The sequence below is a fragment of the Sus scrofa genome, chromosome 11 (genome assembly GCF_054392235.1).
Source record: "Sus scrofa isolate SSC_HxYL_T2T_F1_AM1 chromosome 11, Sscrofa_HxYL_maternal_Yorkshire_Landrace_v2.0, whole genome shotgun sequence".
Lineage (NCBI taxonomy): Eukaryota > Metazoa > Chordata > Mammalia > Artiodactyla > Suidae > Sus > Sus scrofa.
In genome coordinates this window covers 85612008-85630561 of record NC_139393.1, presented here as the reverse complement: position 1 = coordinate 85630561, position 18554 = coordinate 85612008, and the positions used below count along the sequence as shown (strand labels likewise).

Here is an 18554-nt window from a genome sequence, read left to right as displayed (position 1 = left end):
GGGCCCCCAGCTTCCACTGTGATTTGACTTCTCCAGCTGCCCAGGCAGCGGCCTCGCCAAGGGGCCTGAGACGCCTTGCGGAGGATTTCTCCAGCCTCGTGCTGCCTCGCGGGGGCGGGGGGGGGGCCTGAGCGCGCCGAGGACAAGCCCAGACCCCGGGCCCACGTGGTTGTCGTTGCCCGCGGCTCACCTGAGAGCTCTGGAGGCTGGCGGAACGCCGAGCCCCAAGCCACGCACTGCCTGGGCCCGACGAGCAGCCGGGACGGGGTTCCCGGGACTCTGGAGCCGATGGGGCTATGGGGAGGCCCTGACCACAGAGTCAAGAGGTCCGGCTCCAGATGGCCACTGGTTTCTCCACGGAACGTCCAGGACCCTCCCGGGGCTGGAAGGCCGCAGCAGTTTACTTGGGAGGCCGAGGAAACAGGATGCGGCTGCCCCCGAGGCGAAGTGCTGGGACCTGTGGTGTAGGCACCGCGACCCTCCACACGGCTGGGCGGTCCAGGCACCCCGCGCCCCGCGCCCAGCCACCCACCCTCCCGGCGGGCAGACTCAGACGCCCTGCGCCGCCCCCCACCGCCAACTGGCTTCTCTGCTGCAGAAGCGGGCTGAGCCTCCGCGGCGGCGGCACCCCACGCAGCCCGGGCCTCCTTGGCCAGGACCAGGGGCCACCCAGGGCTCAGCCAGTTCTCTCACCTGCCAGGTAAAGGCTTTGCCTGAGTCCTGTGAGCTCAGATGAGGGTGACACAAGGGAACAGGAGGCTACCCGCTCGCAGGTACCTCCCTGTCTCTGCCCCACTAGCGCCCTCTCCTGGAGCCTCCTAGGATAACTACTGGACGAAACCGGTGGCCAGATGCCCGGATGGGAACGTGGGGCCAGTTCCTTCCCACCAAACACTCCGGTTTCCTCCCTCCCTTTCAACTGCAGGTTTTCTGCCATTTTACAAAAAGTACTTAAACACCTATCAGCAGAAAGCTCTTCTTTCTAAGTGACTGTGATTTCACTTCGCGTTGTCAAGATGCTGCTTCAAAGATAGAAACCTCCAGTTTTCACAACGGGAGTCCCAACCTCTGAAAGGGGGAGTTGCACAAAGCCTGAGCTCGGACCACTGGTTACCGTTGTGACCTGAGCTCAGCAGAAGCCCAGCAACCATCCACGAGGGGGTGCAAACTCAAGAGAAGGACGGGACTTCACGCTGCCTCTCAGGCACAGGTCCCTCTGTGCGCTGAGCCCCGCAAATCCATCACCTTTACAAGTTTGGCTGCGGTCCTCTCCCTGCCCCACTGGTCTCCGTGGGAGACCGTGCCTCCATCACTCCTCAGAGAAAGGGTCGTCCGCCCCCACCCCCCAAGTGCCATAACTAAGTGTCCACCTGTGACCTCCACCCCAAGTGGGAACGGTACCGGGGAGACCATAACCAGTCTTCCACCCACCCCCCCAAGTGAGAAGCGCAACCAGGAGGCCATAACTAGGCTTCCGGTGCCCAAGGCCCTCTGCCCTCTGCCCTCGCCGCAGCCTCTCACCTGAATCCCTTGATTTTACAACAGCTCGGCTGTCAGGCCCAGGGGAGGCTACATCCTTTGGCAGGAGGCAGAGCTGAGGTTCACAGAGGCCACAGCTGCACCCAGGCCCCTGCCCAGGCCCACGAGGGCGCACCCTCCCGGGGTAGGAGGCAGGCTGGCCGTCTCTCCTGCTGCAGCCCATCCCAGGAGGCTGGGGCAGAGCTCAGAGCTCAGGCCCCCTGACCAGCTTTGGGCCAGCCATCCCCTGGGAGCTGCGTTCTAGAAGACCCTCCTCCCCCAGGGCAGCAGCCCCTCACCTACCTGGCCCTGGGGTTCCCTGCCCACCCGCTGAGAGGGAGGGGCTGGGACACCGCACCACCAGCAGCACTTCTATTTTCGTGGTGCAGCCCTGCCCCTCCCAGTGTCACACATCCTGGGGCCTCCCACGGCCATTCCCACACATCCGGCCTGGGCCTCAGGGTCACCTTAACCCCTTCCCTGTCCAGGGCCCGCAGGCAGCGGTGAGGGGCAGGGGGCCACGTGGCCCTGGTCGGGCTGTTTCCTGGAAAGTCAAGAGGCTGCACTTGCTCCAGAAAAAAGCCTCCTTCGAGACCCAACCCTGGCCTGGCTCCCAGTTAAGAGTCTAGACCCCAGGGGAGCAATCGAGTGCTGATTCTCAAAACCTGGCAAGAATACCCCTTAGAGCTGAAGAGCAAAGGACATTATTTTTAAACTGCCGAGTACTTTTCCGCTGCCCTTTGAAAAGCAAAACAGCCAGACTGCTGCCAGGCCTCCTGCAGCCGCCAGGGAGGTAAGGGTTCAGGTGTGGACGCGCCCTGTGCTGTCCCCCTCACCCCTGTCCCCACACCGGTCCGGCACCTGCTCAGGGTCCCTGGGGTGTGGCTCTGGAAGGGGCGGAGGGGACCCGGGTGGAGAGGGCCAGGTGTGAGGGACCCGGCCAGTGACAATAGTGGGGGGGGCTTCCTGCACGTGGAGCCCGCGCTCCGGCCCGGTGGGTCACGGACACCCACGGGCGGCGCCCCCGCTCCGATGCCTGGTGCCGGCGTCCCCCGGGCTCTCTGGGGTAGCACGTGGGGCGGGGGCGCGGGCCGGGCGGGAGGCGATCAGAGCCACCCAGACCGCGATGGGCCTCCGGGACCGAGTTCGCGCGCTCCCGCCCGACTCCGTCGTCCTCCTCCTCCCCCTTCCCCGCCTTCGCCTGCCCACCCCCGCCCTCCGCCCAGCCACCCTGCCCGCCCCCACCCACCTGCCCGGCCGTAGGACCGTCCTCCCCGCGTCCTCGTCCTCCGCCCGCAGGTGCCCGCGCTGATGCCCCTCCTCCTCCTCGGCCTGGGGAGGGGAGGGAGAAGGGAGGGAAGGGAGAGGGGAGCTGGGGGGGAGGGTTAAGAGGGCAGAGGCAGGAGGGCGGGGAGGGCAGAGGGTCAGGAGTAAGGGGGGAGGGGACGGCGCGGAGGTCGCGCTGCGGAGGGCGGGGCCGGGGGAGGAGGAGGGGCGGGGGAAGGGAAAGGGGGTAAAGGTCCGGGCGGGGGCCGGAGGGGGAGAGGGGGAGGGGGAGGGGAGGAGCCCGAGCCCGCCCCCCTCCTCCCCCCTCCCCTCCCCTCCCCTCGCGTGTCCGCAGCCCCGGGTGGCAGCTGAGAGCAGCCAAGGGCCGGGGCGCCTGCCCCCCCCCCCCCCGCGTGCGTCGCTCTGGAGACCCTGACCCCCCCCGCCCCCCCGTGATCCCTAAACGGCCCACCTGCGGGGCGCTCAGAAACGGACCCGCGAGGAGGGTCACTCGTGGCCAGAGGCGGCGCCTGGGGCGGGAGGGCCGGTGCCTGCGCGAAGCAGGTGCCGGTGCGCGTGGGTCCGGAGAGACTCGGCCCGCCGTCTATTGGGACTTCGCTCCGGTTCGCAGTGGCTGCGGGTGAGGCGGCGCCCCGGACAGGCCCGGGGCCCTGGGCGCTGCCAGCTGCGGGGGACTAGACCCCTGCCCGCGTTGGCAAGAAAAGGGAGAGGACCTGCCTTTTCCTCGGCTCCTCCAAGGTTCAGGGGAAACAAGTTCCTGAGGAGAAGCCAGAGAGCCGAAGTGGCGCAGGCTGCACGTCTCAAGCGCTGACCTGGGTGTGAACTGTTTAGCTGGGCTTCAGTGAGTTACAGAAGGAGGTCCGTTTGAGCAAAACAGAAACGGGGTCCTGCCAAAAAGGCAGTAAATAAAGCTGCCAGACGCAGCCTGTGGGGGGGACTCCGCTACCTCTGAGCCAGGCCCCCAGGGAGACACTGGCCTGGAGGGGAGGGGGCAGCACTGCCCGCGGCCGGCTGCTCCTCCTCAAGTGTGGTCCTCGCAGCGTCATGGCACCACCAGGGCCCCTCGGAAATCAGGGTGCACTTAACGGGTGCCCTGGAGCCCCAGCAGAGGCCGGCGCAGCTGGCAGGGCGGCCAGGCTGTCCCCGGGGGAGGTGGTGGGTGCCACTGAGAGCAGGGCTTCTGAGGGGCCTGGCGACGGGCGTGGGAAGGAGGGCTCCCAGGGGACAGGAGGGTGGAGGAAGGGAACCCCCTCAGCAGATAGGCTCCCTCACAGGGCACGGAGGGGCCCCACTGGAAACGCTCGGAGAGCCTGTGGGTGTAGTCGGGCGCCCTGAGACCCAAGACAGGTCAGAGGAGCCAGCGTGGTGCCAGCGCGGAGTCCTGACCTGCTCTGTTAAGCCTCGGTCCCCGTTTCCCATGGCTTCGCGGCCCCGAGGACACAGAGAGGCTTTGAGAGAGGTGGCATTAAGTGTCATCTCCTCGCTCCTAAGTCAGAAGGAGGGGCCGTGGGCCTGCTCGGAGGGGCTCTGCAGGCCATGCAGACAGGCCAGTTGGAAACCAGGGAACGGGGTCAGGGTGTCTGCAGGCTGCAGGGTGCCAGCCTGAAGCACATCAGCCCCAGGGCAGGTATCCTCCCTTCATCACCCACCCCGGCCTGGGGAGCCGCTCCCCGGAGCCACACCAGCCGACCCAGAGCCCCTCTCCTTCCCCACGAAGGTTCCGGCCGTGGGGGGGGGGGGGGTGGATAGACCCCCAGGTGCCCGTGCTGCCGGAACTGGTTAAGGCTGATGCCAGGTCCAGGTGGCTGGGAGACCAGCTCCAGAACAAAAGCTCAGGCTGGCGGGGCCTGGGGAGCCTTTGTGTGGAGCAAGGAAGTTACCATCACAAACTGGGAGCTGCGAGGCGCAAAGGACAGTTCACCCCGGGACCTCTGCTCCCAGGGGGTCCCCCTAGAGTGAGGCTTGGGGCATCCTTGGCCGGCCGGTGGGCTCTACCAGCCTCTGCTCAGCCCCCAGAGGCTGGAAGGCAGCCTGGAGATGGGACCCCAGGAGGAGTGGGGGCGCCCCGGGAAGGTACCCACTTGTCACTGTGCTGATGGCCCTTGGGTGGGGGGGAACGTCGCCCTTCAAGCTTAACTGAATTAAAAAGTCTGAATTAAAGGCACTGACCCCAGAGGTGAGGAATGGGCCCTGCTCCCTTACAAGGCAGAGGAGAGGGATGGGACAGGAAGAGAGGGGCCCCCTAAGGCCGGGCCCACGGTGGGGGGCAAGCTGGGACACGGGCCAGATGGGCCCTGCCTTGGGGGCCTCCCCACCCGCACATAGGCCCTCAGAAGCGGCCTGGTGGACAAACCAGCTCCCAAATGGGCAGCAACCTTGCCCGACCCTGCCAGCAGTGGACACCCTCCCTCTGCTATTCTCCTGGACTAAGGTACTGTCACCTGTCACCCACGAGTGCCTGCCCCACCCCAGGGCTCCTCCAAGTTTGCTTCTGGAAGCCAAGGTGGGGCTGCCCCGCAGACCACCCCCCCCAGTGCCCCAAGAATGGGCCCTGAGGCCTCCAGGCCTGGGCTTTATTCCCACAGCCACGTGGCCCTGGCTGCTCTGACCAGGGACAAGGCCCTGTCCCCAGGCCACGGAACATACCTTCCAGTGTCTTAGTCCTGCTGTGAAGACAGACGAGATAGGGCAGAGGAGACTCAGCGCCCGGCCAGTGCAGGGGGGACCCCCGGAGCCCACGCCGCAGGGTAACCACGTGGAGGTCACGCTGAGTTAGTCCCTGTGCAGCCCCTGAGTTGTAAGCGAGGGGCAGCTGAGCACAGTCAGCTCGCTCCACCCTCTGCTGCTCCCATGCCTCTGTGCTCGAACCCAGGGCATAGCCTCTGTGCTTGCTCACTGCCCCTCAGCCAGACCCAGGGCCCCAGTGGAGCCCCCCAGACCACTGGGGGCAGAGTCTCCCCCAAGCCATGCTGAGACCCTAACTCCAGTTCCCCGGAATGTGACCCGCCCTAGGATATAAGGCCTTTCCAGAGACAGTGAAGCTACAGTGAGGTCATCAGGCTGGGCCCCTAACCCAAGGTGACTGGTGCCCTTACAGAAAGGGCACCGGGGAAGGCCCTGTGAAGTGGAGGCAGGCGTGGGGGGCTGTGTCTACACCAGGACCTCCAGGGGGACCAGCCTGTGCACACCCGTCGTTCGACCTCTGCTCCGAGGACGAGGGCCAGTCAGCTCCTGTGTCTAAGCCTGAGGCCCGCGGTGCTGCTGTGGCCCCAGGTGCCAGAGTGGGCGGGCAGGTGGTAGAAGACAGATTTATCTGCACCTGGGGGGCATTTCCGTGCCCCCTGGTGGTTCTCTCCCACTATCCTTGACCATGGTAAGACAAGCTACAACTGCCCGCGGCACCAGCAGGGTTTCGGGTCAATGCACTCAGTGTCCCGGGCCTGTGCCTGCCCTGACAACACCCGTGCGTCTTGCTCACTAGTTTATAAAGACGTGGAAACTGTACTTTTTCACGACCAAAACAGTCTCAGCTCCTCAAAGCACCGTGGTTATTTTGATGTTTGACTCCTATCTCGAGACTGTTTGTAGTGGGTCTTTTTAAAAGTGCAAAGGTGTTAAAATGGCGTCTCAGAAGTTGTAGTCCTGATTTTATCTCAAGACCCCTCCGCTCTTTGGATCTTGTAAAAACTGAGTGAACACGGGCCCGACGAGGGTTTTTTCAAATTATGACCCTGTTTGGCTCATTTTAAAGGATAATAAAGCTTTTTTTTTTTTTTAATGTGTCATTATTTATTTATTTATTTATTTATTTATTTATTTCGTCTTTTTGCTATTTCTTGGGCCGCTCCCGCGGCATATGGAGATTCCCAGCCAGGGGTCCAATCGGAGCCGTAGCCACCGGCCTACGCCAGAGCCACAGCAACGCAGGATCCGAGCCGCGTCTGCAACCTACACCACAGCTCACAGCAACGCCGGATCGTTAACCCACTGAGCAAGGGCAGGGACCGAACCCGTAACCTCATGGTTCCTAGTCGGATTCGTTAACCACTGCGCCATGACAGGAACTCCAGGCTTTTTTTTTTTTTTTTTTTTGTCTTTTTATGGCCACACCTGTGGCATATGGAGGTTCCCAGGCTAGGGGTCCAGTCAGAGCCGTGGCCACTGGCGTGCACCACAGCCACACCAGATCTGAGCCGCGAGTGCGACCTACACCATGGCTCGCGGCCACACTGGATCCTTGAGCCACTGAGCGAGGCCAGGGCTGGAACCTGCATTCTCATGGATCCTGGTTGGGTTCATTTCCCTGAGCCACGACGGGAACTCTGGATGAGAATGCTCTTGATAAGTAACACCTCCAGGAATCCGTGTTTCTCGCTGATGTTTTCAGAAGCAGACTGGGAGGGCCCTCCACAGGCACGGCCCCTCTCAGGACCTGTGGCCAGCGGGGCGCACGGGCCGCGGAAGGAAGAGATGCGACCTGAACTCTGGGCCGTGGGGTCCTGAGCGTGAACTGCTCTGGGGCCCGGCAGCAAGGGCCGACTGGAGGTGCCCTTCGGCGGGAGGCCCGCGCACCGGCTGTGCGCTGGAACCTTCAGTAAGAAAGACGTCCTCCCCCCGCGGAAGATGACGGGCCTCTGGGTTCTGCGGCCCGTCGGGCCCGGTGAGGACCAACGACTCTATCTCGACCCAAGTTAGAAACGTGCCGATTAAACGCGCCTGCTCTACTCCAACACCGTCCGCAGGACAGAAACGTGCAAAGCTCAACATTTTCCCCGGGGACGGTAACGTGACGACGCGGTTTCAGGGGCAGCCCCTTGAAGACCGAGAAAGAGATTAGAAATTATGTTTCCAAGATCTCTCCATGAAAGAGGAAGCTCGATAATGGAGGTGGTGCTCAAGTGGGGGCCCAGGGGGCAGAGGGCTTGCGTCCCGCAAACCCAGATGCCCCCCCACCCCCGCTCCCAGCGAGAGGGAGGTCACACGTTCGGGTCTCTTGAGGCAGGTGTGGACACTGCACCCACAGCAAAGAGCAGCCCCGGGACCCCACTGGCCTGCGGTCCCTGCGGTTCGCCGTGGCTGCTGGTGTGTGGTCTATGCCGGCAGAGGCTGCCCAGCCGGGCCGTGTGAGGGACTGGGGGGGAAGGAGGCCCCCAGTGTAGGACCGCACCCACTGAAGCCAGAGCCCTGAGCCAGCGAGTGAGGTCAGCCGTGGAGGGGCGGCCGGGCCCTGGCCCAGTCGCAATCCCAGAAATGAGACATTTGTGGCAGGTTTGTTGTTGTTTTGTTTTTGTTTTTTGGGGGGTGCACTCATGACATGCAGAAGTTCCCGGGTCAGGGATCAAACCTGAGCCACAGCAGCAACCCAAACCGCTGCAGGGACAGTGCAGGATCCTTGACCCATGGTGCCCCAGGGAACTCGCGTGGTGCTTTTTGAGGTTAGATCTTGAGAGACAGGAAGCTGGAGGGGGCGGCCGAGGGCAGCAGGGCTGGGGAGGCAGGGCCGCTGGACCCTCAGAACCAGGGGGCACCCAGAACTGGCTTGGCTACGGAGCTGCCCAGGGGCCTGGGGTTTGAACCAGGGCAGAGTCTGGACGGAAAGCGGACGAATCCAGATGGACGGCTGAGGAGCCACTGGAGGTGGGGGGTGGACAGGCGGACACAAGGTCATCTAACGCCGAGTCCCCGTTCTGCGCACCGCGCCCCAGGGAAGCGGGCCGGGTCCTCCGGCCCAGACAGCGCGGCTGCTCCTGCGGGGCCTCCTGCCTTCGTCCTGCTCTTTTCCCTGCAGCTTCGCTCAGTGGACCTGAGACACAACTGCTATGATTCCCCCCTCATTTATAAAGAAACTAAACCTGCCATTTTTCCCTTCTTCATCGCAGATTCAGACCCTCTGCTCACATAATCTCCAGAGAAGTCCAAGTATGATTAATATTATGAAGACATATTTTAAGTACAGAAATAAAAGTTAAAAACGGTAGCATCCAAAATAAATTTTACAGAAATGTAAGACGTGGTTTAATCCCAATTTAATGTTTCAGAGCAGGTTAATGATTTATTTGCAATTAAACATTATGGTTTGGAGGCTGATTTATAGTCTTGAACGCACCTACTATATTCAATAATTTAAAAATAAAGTCCAGTATTTATGACGACAACAACTACAGGTTCCATCTGTGTTAAGCCCATGTCTGAGGAGGCTCTGCTATTACATCACTACACGATGAGTGGACATGTTAAACAGCAATGCAGACATACATTCTAATTTTAAGTCGGAGACAACATATGCATATTAAAATTCTGTATATTTCGATAAGGTAAAAAATAAAGCTCTATAAACTGATCTTTAGATTTTTTTCTGCAAAAGTAGAATCAGACTTGAACGCTCTGGCACATCTTCCTTAAAGCTTGTTTACACACAGTATCAGAATGAGTCTTAGCCCCATTCACCTACCCGCTAACTTTAACAAAAAAAAAAAATGAATACATCTGTCAGCTGACATTTTTCCTGTTTTCCAAGTTTCAGATGGGAAACTTCCAAAAGAAAGTGCATAGCAAGCTGTTACACCGAGCTGTCAAATAAATACCATTCATTTAAAGATAAGTGGGAGTGGGTGTATTAAGTTATTGATAGTCAGTGCAAAACAGATGAGCGTAGTGGTTTTAAAGGAAAAGGCCGAGACTTCCCTCAGGTGGCCCTGAACGTGCGATGCCCATCAATTCAAGAAGAGTTACATGGCGTGTGCCAGGCATTTCTCCAGGTCAAGCTGCACAATCTCGCCAGGCTAAACTACGCTTGTAGAAACCTGCTGCTGCAGAGGCTGGCACTTCTGGCCACCCGCAGTCTCGGGGGCCCCAGGGGTCCTTTGGTCTGCGTTCACCCCATCCAGTCAGGCGCACAGGAGTGGGCTGACCTGGGCTCTAACAGGAGTTGCCAAGAGAGGGTCTCATCTCCCAGCTCTGGATGCTGGACAGGTGGTCCAGGAGCTGCTGGCGGCCACCCATCCTAAAGGCGGGGCCCGCACTTCCTGAAAGGGAGGAGCTTCACCCCTGGAGGCAGGGTCCCCTCAGGCAGCGGATATGCGTGCGGTGCATGGGGGGAAAGCAGGATGGAAGGCTCCCACTCGGCTTGCTGTGTGGGGGGTGGCGAGCGGGTCAGGAACCCAGATGTCCGGGCCGCCGGGGGAAACGACGGCTTCCTAATTTATATCAACGTGCAGCTGCGAGTAAGATTTTCAAAACTAAGCAAAATGCTTCAATTACTTGCTTTGCGGTTCGTTTAAGGCAAGTACACACCACCCACCGTCAGGCGGGACTCTCTTAGCTCTGGGCTGAAATGTCACTTCCGAGGCTCCGCTCTCCCTCCCTCACCTAACTTCCGTCTCATGGCCGGAAAGTAAGTAGGTTAATACTTTCACAGGCAATTTGAAAAAGACATTCTGGAGGTGAGATGGCCGGAGACTTTTGCAAGGAGACTGGACGTACCCGAGGGAACTGGTAACCATCTCCAGCCAGGCAGGAAGAGGACGCCAACCACCGAGAAGCTTCTTTCTATTTTAAGGCTGAAGGAGAGAAATTAAGAACCAAAGAGCAGATGAAACTGGAAAGAACCGTGAGCAAAAAGCCAAGTGTCAGAATCTGAATAAGCCTTCTAACCACTCGCTGCAGCAGGAAACACCGCAAAGGGAACGGGTGTAGAGAATGAAATCAAATCTGAAAATTCACATTCATCAGTTACGGACGCATTCAGCCAAAAGTCTCCCCAGAATTTAAATGTAAAGTGGCCGAAATTTCATCAACTTAAAAAATAAAAGCTTTAAAAACATACCTCAAAAATTAGATATGGTATGTTACCAAATAAAGGAATAAAAGAGATATAAACAGCTATGAAAATACTTCAGTGCAAAGGCAATTTTAAGATTTCTAAAAAAATACATTACAAAGAATTTGTTAACGAAACATACAGAGACTCTGTCCCCCACAGGTGTGACATTTATGTACCATTATTAGATTCTTAAAAACGGCTGTAAAAACGCACACACCAGTCTGCAGGGTCTGGGGTGGACCACACACAGGACATGGGGTGTGAGTGACAGGCAGGGTAGGGGTGGCACAGCCTGGAGGGCACGTGCCCCCGCCCCCGCTCGCTCTAAGCCCGGTGTCTGTCTGTCTGTCTTTGGTATGTTTCTCTTCGCCTTGCTTCAACTCCAGCCACCCGTGTTCACTGATAACTCATTCCCCACTTCAAATAAATACCTTAGAGGTGAAACATTATTCAAACTGTGAAATTTGAACGGCCCCAAACCGCCTCACATCAAGCATCTCGGAAGCGGTGTTCCCTCCGCAACGTCCCAGTCTGAGCCCGGGGAGGCCACGTTTGGCTTCTGGGTGACACGTTCCTACGAAGGCAGCGGTTTTACCGTCTCAAGTTTGAATCTCAAGCGGAAATGGCTCCTCTTTGGACCATTAAGGCTACGTCCAGAAAGAGCGCTGACACTGGCGCAGGAAGTGACAAGGACTTGAGAGCTCGGGGCCTTCCCCCCCTCGCCCAAAGGGAACACAGCAGCACCCAGGGCAGAGCGGGGGCGGCGGCCGGCCCAGCCGGCTTGGTCAGAGCGCGGGCGGTGTCTAGGGCTGGCCTGTGGCCTGACACAGACCTGGGAGGACGACAGCCCTGCCCAGGGGGATGCTGGAAGGGGGTCTGACCACCACAGCCAGATGCCAGCCCTGGGCCCCCTGGATCCCCAGCCACGGCAAGCCGGAAGGCTCCCGGGGGCTGCGCCGAGGGAGCCCGGACCCTGTGCCGGCTCAGCGCCAGGCTCCCCTCTGCTCAGGGGCAGCTGGGGGACTGGGAGGAGGCGCCCTCTCCCTGGGGGAGCACACGCTGCCCAGGCACACCCCTCAGTCAGCTTCCTGATGGCAGGTTCGGACCCGATGCAGCCCGAGGGTGGTGCAGGCTGGTCCCCAAAGCAGAGGTGCGGGAGCTCAGGAGCAGGGACCGGATGCTGTGCTTCACCGGAGCTCGGGCGTGGCGGCCTTGCCATCCTTCCAGGTAGCTGCAGAGTTGCACAGCCAAGAAAGCAGCCAGGCCGGCGCCTCGACGGGTCCCGCCGCTGGCCTCCCTCCGCCGGCCGCTCTAAAGGCTGGAACCTGGGATCTGTCCGGCCTCCCCTGGGGCCGCGGGGCAGGGTCTCAGCCGCGTGGGGCGGGAGGGGCCAGCGCTCCCGCCCTCCCAGGGCGCTGCCCGGGGCTGGGTCTACAGGGAGGCAAGGGGGTGACTCCCCAGACGCGGTCCTGACACCAAGCGCTCGGTCTGTCGGAATACAAAGCACAGTGTCAGTGCCAGGACCCCGGCGACGCCGTCTCATGGCACCTGACCCACCGCCTTCACTGCCGGCCGGGCTCTCCCAGGACACAGCTGGACCCAGACGTGTGGACGGTGTCCTGGCTGAGATCGTGCCCCTTCCTCGGCCACCATCGGGGAGAAGCAGGAGGCCCCTCGCCCCCTCACCGCAGCCGGTGGAGGAGGGGAGTGTGGTCCCTTGAGTGGGAGGGCTGACCTCACCCGGACCATGTCCTGCCGGGCAGCCGTCTCCAGCCCGGCGTCCCCCACCGGCCGGGAGCCTCCCATCTCCCTCCCCAACTCTCAGGCTGATGGATGACCCCCCACCCGGGGCCACCCGCGCCATATCCTCTTTCCATTCAACCGGTGGCCTCTCCTGAGGGACCTTGGAGGTGAAGCCACTCCCACAACCGCGTACGAGGAGCTGTGTTCTGGAGACGCGACACCGGACACGTGTGGGCGGCGGCGGCGGCGGACACGGGCGTGTGTGTGTGTGCAGGGCATGCGGCCCAGGCAGCCTGGCCTCGGGCAGGCCACTTACCTGGCACGGACCACGCCATGTAAAAGCATTTCTCGGAGGGCATGAACCTATCAGAAATGGCACAGCACAGCCAAACTTTGGAGGAAAACGGATAATCGGCAAGCGCACTGCACACGGGGCTGCCCGGCCGGGCGCCGTTACCTATCCGCGGGCTACTCGCGCCTCGGCCGCGGCTCGGGGTCCTTCAGGAGGGGCCGGTCGGGGCTCGGCGCGGCGGCGTCGGCCGGGGCTCGGCGGCTCGGGCTCCTCTGCAAGGCGAGGACAGACACTGAGTCTGCGCTGCAGCCGCAGGGCCCCGGCTCCGCGGGGGGACCGAGGGGGACACGGCGCAGAGAGGAGGCCAGGGCCACCAAGGAGCTAAGGCCAACACCCAGGGCGGGGGGACCGGCGGGCCCCAAGCCCGCTCCCCTGGACGGCTGCGCTCCCCGGGGGCGGGGCTCTGCGCCCACCCAGCCCCTGTCCCCTCGCCCTGTGGCCCTCAGCCCTCGGCCGTCCGCAGCCGCATAGAGGAGGCCCGGCCTGAGACTAGACTCCCGGCTGCAGGCCAGCGGGTCTGGACGTCTCAGCACCCCGGCTTTCTAGTCCAGCCCTGCGAGTCCTCCGTAGCAAGGAGGGGGCTGTGGGAGCGGAAGGAAAGAACGCAAGGCCGCGGAAGGACACGCCGGGCGGAAGCGCACAGGCGAGGCTGCCCGGGTGAATGGAGACAGAGCCACCGCGGCTGCATGTATGCACGTGACATACATGAGCCCGCACACATGCATATGCACACGCATGAACCCTGGTGCCCGCCATGCTTGTCGCTTCCATAGGGCAGAGGAGAAGACAAAGCCTCCATCCCAAGCGCAGCCTGTTCCCGAAAGCATGAGTCAAATGTTTATCCCCCCCAAGGCGTTGCAGAAGTCAGGTGACTTCACAGCACCAAAGCGCTGAGCCCCTGTGTCCTGGGAGCCTGCTGGCTGCGGGGTGGGCGTGGGGACACATACCCCAGAGCTCAGGGACACCCTTCCCCAAGCAGCTGGGGTCTGGCTTCTGCGAAGGCACAGGAGCAAAAGAACTCCTGGAAAACTATCCATAGGTAGATTATTTACTTTTAGCCCAGAGTTGGCGTGATGGAACCAGTGTCACAAGCATCTCCTGTGACTTATTAAAGTGATCCTGACATCTCAGCATAAATGTTTTCAAGCACGTAAACAGCGAGATGAAATTATCTAACTTCCTCTAACGAATCTTGATGGTACCAGGTTAGAAAAATATTGTCAGGAATTACTTGAACTTAAAATACGTACCATCCCGTTAGTTAAAAAATAGTGCTAAGGAGTTCCTGTCGTGGCACAGTGGTTACCGAATCCGACTCGGAACCATGAGGTTGCGGGTTCGATCCCTGCCCTTGCTCAGTGGGTTAACGATCCGGCGTTGCCGTGAGCTATGGTGGAGGTCGCAGCCGCGGCTCGGATCCCGCGTTGCTGTGACTCTGGCAAAGGCTGGCAGCTACAGCTCCAATTGGACCCCTAGCCTGGGAACCTCCACGTGCTGCAGGAGCAGCCCAAGAAATGGCAAAAAGAAAAAAAAAAAAAAAAGAAAAAGAAAAAAAAGTGCTAAAGTGTCTAGAAAATGAACCGTTGTTGAAAGAAGAAAAAACCTTTTTTAGGCCTTTTCCCATCACGCAGGCTGCACTGGCAAAGCCGTGCACCAAACGCTGGCGTCCAGAGTCTGCCTGCTGGGGGAGGGGCCACAGAAACAGGGGTTCGGGTGCACAAACCATGGAGAACAGAGAGCGTTGTTGCTGAAGCCTGGCCTCTGGCGGAAAAGCCTTTGATCGCCGGCGGCGCGACCAGCAACCGTGTGAATGCCTCTGTGTTGCTGAGAAAGAGGCCCTACGGCCAGTTAAGGCACAGCCAGAGCCTCTTCTAAACACAATCGGGTTTTGAAAAAGCGAAGAGGGCAGCTGGTAAGGAGGTGACCCAGGACGTCCGCAGCGCAGGTGGCCGCCCTAAGTCCGGCCGCTCCTGCGGAGCCCTGTCCCCCAGGCGGGGAGAGGCGGGCGCTCCCCCCGGGGCCGGTGCAGGGACCGGCCCGGAGCGGGCGGCCGGGCAGGGGGCTCTGCCGCCTCCAGTGGACACAGGGCGACGCGGGTCAGCGGCGAGGACGAGACCGCCCAGCGCCTGCCCACGTCTCCGGCCCCAGTGGCCCCGGCGCCTGGGAGGGCGACGCTCAGGCTCCCGGGTTAGTGAGCCCTGGGCGGGCCTGCGACCGAGTCCCAAACATGCAAAAAGACAGAAAGGCGTCACCTGGTTCCGTTAGAAAGTCAGACTGCTGGAAGTCTGAGAAAGCATAAAGACGGTGGGCTGCTCGACAGAAAGGCACTGGCTCCTAGTCTGCCGGTCCCAGAGGTCAGAGGTCAGAGGTCAGGAGGTCATGCACATCGTTAAACAAGGTGGTTATTTGGGCAAAGAGGCCGGAAGACGAAAGGAACCAGGAAGGGAAGAGACAAGAAAAGGCGGTGAGTCCAGCGAGACGGCAGCAACGTCGGGACGTCCCCACGGCCACTGGGGAGCAGGCCCCGCCGTCCCGCGCAGCCCGGCCCAGTCTGGCCCGGGAAGCTCCCCTCGCCCCCCCGCCAGGGGCCCCTGCCCTGAATCGGGCCTGGAACTTGGAATGAGGCGCAGGGAGGCGGTCAGACGTGGCGGCCCCAAGCCCGCCCCGGGGCCGTCTGCACTGCCCTAGGTCACGGCGGAGCCCCTGGGCCTGCGGCTCCACCACGGCACGGCCGTGATCAGCGCCTGGGTCTGGGGGGCGGGGGTGGCGCCCGGCTCCAGCCTGCTTTCCACCCCAGAGTTGGCCAGCAGCACGGGGGTGCTGTGACCACAGGGCCCTCTGAGCTTCCCTGAGTGACCCGCCCTCCCCCCCCCCCGCCCGCCCCTGGCCCCCAGGTGGACACGCGGCCCGGCCCTGCTGTGGCCTCTGCCCTCCCACCCGCGTCCTTCCTCTCCTTCCTGGGGGCTGTACCCCTGGGAGCTGCAGGGGTAAGGGGATGGGGGGAGGGGAGGGGACGGAGGACACAGGGGTGAGGGGACAAGGGGGTGATGCGGGCACAGAAGTGAGGAGGTAGGGAGGTCACAGGAGGGGATGGGGCACGGGGGTGAGGGGGCAGGGACATCCCCTCCCCAGGCACTCCAGGGAGGCCCAGCGTGCTCTGGGGAAGCTCTGGGTGACATCCGTCGGATGCCAGTCTGGGCATCCTGTGTGACTCACATCTTTCCCGAATCCAGAATCCAGCCTGCTGGCCTCGGCTGGGAGTGTGGGAGAGGAGCAGCCCTGCCTGCTCACAGCCAGGGTCTCCCAAAGTAAATGCTACCATTTGAGCCAAATTCACCATCCCCCCCAAATAATGCAGTTTTACCTCAAAGTGATGATTAATTTAAACCTTGTCTGGATTTACCCCAAATCATCTGTCTCCTGCACTGGCTCTGTCTCTCTGTCTTTTCCTGATTCCAGCTGACTAGCTGTTCAGGTCTAAGCCCAGGGCATCTCGCATGCTACGGAGGTTCAGCTGTGCAGCCACGTGTCACCACGGACTTCCCTCGTGACCCCTGGACCGGTCACATCTCCAACCCCGGTCCTTCCCGCTCTCCCTCACGAGGACCCCTCCCTGCCGGGAGCCTGGGGCGGCGGGCGGCGCACCCGGGCCGGGTACCTGTGCTCTCTCGGTGGCGCTGGGCCACAGCTGCCGGCACAGCACTTTCTTGAGGACATCAGGCAGGAGGCTGACGGTGACGAGCAGGACGATGGCCAGCCAGGCGGGGCCACTGGACAGCATTTGTATGAATACATAGTACATCCGCTGATAACTGAGGAACGGCCTGCAGCGTCGAGGGAAAGAAGGAAAACTCAGTGGCAGGTGAGGAGCCAGCACCCGCTGTCCGGGCGGCTCTCACTCTCACTTTGGTCGCCGTCGGTCGCCAGGCAGCTCACTTAGCGTGCGGCTCAAAACTCATCACGTAAACCAAGGGGCGGGACTCGCCCTGTACCCTGTGCGTTGTGAGGGGAAAAATGAGGAGGAATTCCACGAGGTCGTCCTAAAGGGGGAGCAAGTCCCTGCAGCTCGGCTTCAGAAAAAGCAGAAAAGATTCTAAGAGACGAAGAAAGTCCATCTGTGACTTCTTTGGGTCTTGGACTTGCGTGTGACCAACAGCTCTTGGCATGGAGAAGACACCGACGGCTTCTATCAGCAGACCGGTTAAACACTTAAAAACTTACGCCATACAACTTTTTCTTCTTGTCATGGCTGCACCTACGGCATATGGAAGTTCCCAGGCTAGGGGCTGAATCAGAGCTGCAACTGCTGGCCTGCACCACAGCCACAGCAACACTGGACCCGTAACCCACTGAGCGAGGCCAGGGATCGAACCCGCCTCCTCGTGGATACTATATCGGGTTCTTAACCCGCTGAGTCACAATGGGACCTCCCATTTTTGAAGAACTTTCTGCAAAAATACAGAGAATGAGGCGCCTTGCCCCCAGGTGAATCTTGAAGGCGCTGAGCTTCAGGGCTCCCAAGCCCACTCAGGGGAGCCTTGCCCCTAAGCAGCCAGCTTTGGGACGCCGGCTGGCTGGTTGGCTGGCTCGCAGGAACGGCAGGGTCTCTAGCCTGGAGCAGGATTGCTGGAAACCCGCCGAAAGCTGGTCTGGTTTTCCCGGATGTCCGGGTCTCAAAGAACACGCAATGCAAGGATTTGGCCACTGGGGGTCAGCAGCGGAGCGGGCCGCTGGGTGGATGTGGGGGCAGGAAGGACAGAGGGCCTCCCCCTTTTCAGGGGCCTGCTCAGTTCTGGCGGCGAGGGGGTGAGGACCCTGCTTCTGGCCTCACGTCCAGCCAGGCCTGGGGCTTGGCCAGCAGCTCCCTCCCAGGCTGTAGCCCAGGCCTCACCTGCCTCTTCCTGGTCCCAGCCCTGCTGGGAGAGGCTCGGTCTCGCCAGGGAAGTGGAAGCGTAAACGAGAGAATTAGAGAAAAGGCTGGCGTGTGTTGTGGTTAGAGCAGGACAGATGCTCGGGGCGCCTCGCCCGCCTGCGAGGGAAGAATTGAAGAGGATGGAGGGCCACTGGGTTTTGAAGGATGAATAAGAGCTCACCAGACAGCTAGTTAGAAAGGATGCTCTGGGCAGAAGGAACAGCACCGGCAAAGGCAGGCCTGTGCCAGAAGCCAAATGCAGCCCCATCGTGCCCTTGTCAGGACCGACCGCCTTATCGCCATTCTGCTTCCGCTTCTCTCAGGCTCATTTTCAATGAGGCGGCCACAGCGATCTTCCCAAGAGAGCAGGTGGAATCTGCTGCTCCCCCTCTTAGGCTCCTCGGGAGCGTCAGACCGGGGCCGAGGTCCACGCGGCCTACACCCAGGCCAGTCTCTGGCCACAGGGGCCTGCCTTCCTCCGGGGCGCTCTGCCTCCGCGGCGCTTCTGCCCGTGGGGCTGCCCTCCTGAGGAGGCTCCGTCTGCGGTCAGAGGGCCCCGCCCAAGGCCAAACGCCAGCACATCCACCACCACGACGACAACGGTGGGGCTTCTCCCAGGTCTCAGTTGAAATAACTTTTTTTGAGAAGCCTTTCCAACCTTCTGAAGTCAGTCCCTGGCTGTGGCGTCCTGTCCATTCCTCCTCTGTCACTTACTATGCAGCGTGTCTCCCTGACTGAGCACCTGGGGCAAAGGAGCAGGGACCGCAGCCACCTCGCCCCCCGCAGGCCCCAGGCCCTGGCTGCACGGAAAATCCATGTCAGCTCTGGATGAAAGACACTGCACGACTAGACCTGTAACAAGGGTTATCTGGGAGTCCCCGTCGTGGTGCAGTGGAAGCGAATCCGACAAGGAACCATGA

The 18554-nt window shown here is 61.1% G+C and overlaps 2 protein-coding genes across 27 annotated transcripts in view; both read right to left on the bottom strand.

The window, feature by feature from the left end:
• The window catches only part of MCF2L (MCF.2 cell line derived transforming sequence like), a 97442-nt gene extending 94597 nt beyond the window's left edge, over positions 1-2845 (bottom strand). For 5 of the 9 annotated variants that reach the window (XM_084982347.1, XM_021065972.2, XM_084982351.1 and 2 more), the window contains exon 1: positions 2768-2845. The gene's annotated coding sequence lies outside the window, so the exon portion shown is untranslated. Of the gene's footprint in view, positions 1-190; positions 725-1521; positions 1919-2767 lie in introns of those variants that run through there. The other 4 variants (XM_021065954.2, XM_084982349.1, XM_021065955.2 and 1 more) reach the window with 4 other exon arrangements.
• Positions 2846-8809: 5964 nt separating this feature from the next.
• The window catches only part of ATP11A (ATPase phospholipid transporting 11A), a 109310-nt gene continuing 99565 nt past the window's right edge, over positions 8810-18554 (bottom strand). For 4 of the 18 annotated variants that reach the window (XM_021065938.2, XM_021065939.2, XM_084982370.1 and 1 more), the window contains 2 exons: positions 16381-16546; positions 8810-12934 (listed from right to left, as the gene is read on the bottom strand). In XM_021065938.2, coding sequence (XP_020921597.1) covers positions 12839-12934; positions 16381-16546 — 262 coding nt within the window. In that variant the 3' untranslated portion in view covers positions 8810-12838. Of the gene's footprint in view, positions 12935-14974; positions 15062-16380; positions 16547-18554 lie in introns of all 18 variants that reach the window. The other 14 variants (XM_084982361.1, XM_084982364.1, XM_084982371.1 and 11 more) reach the window with 7 other exon arrangements.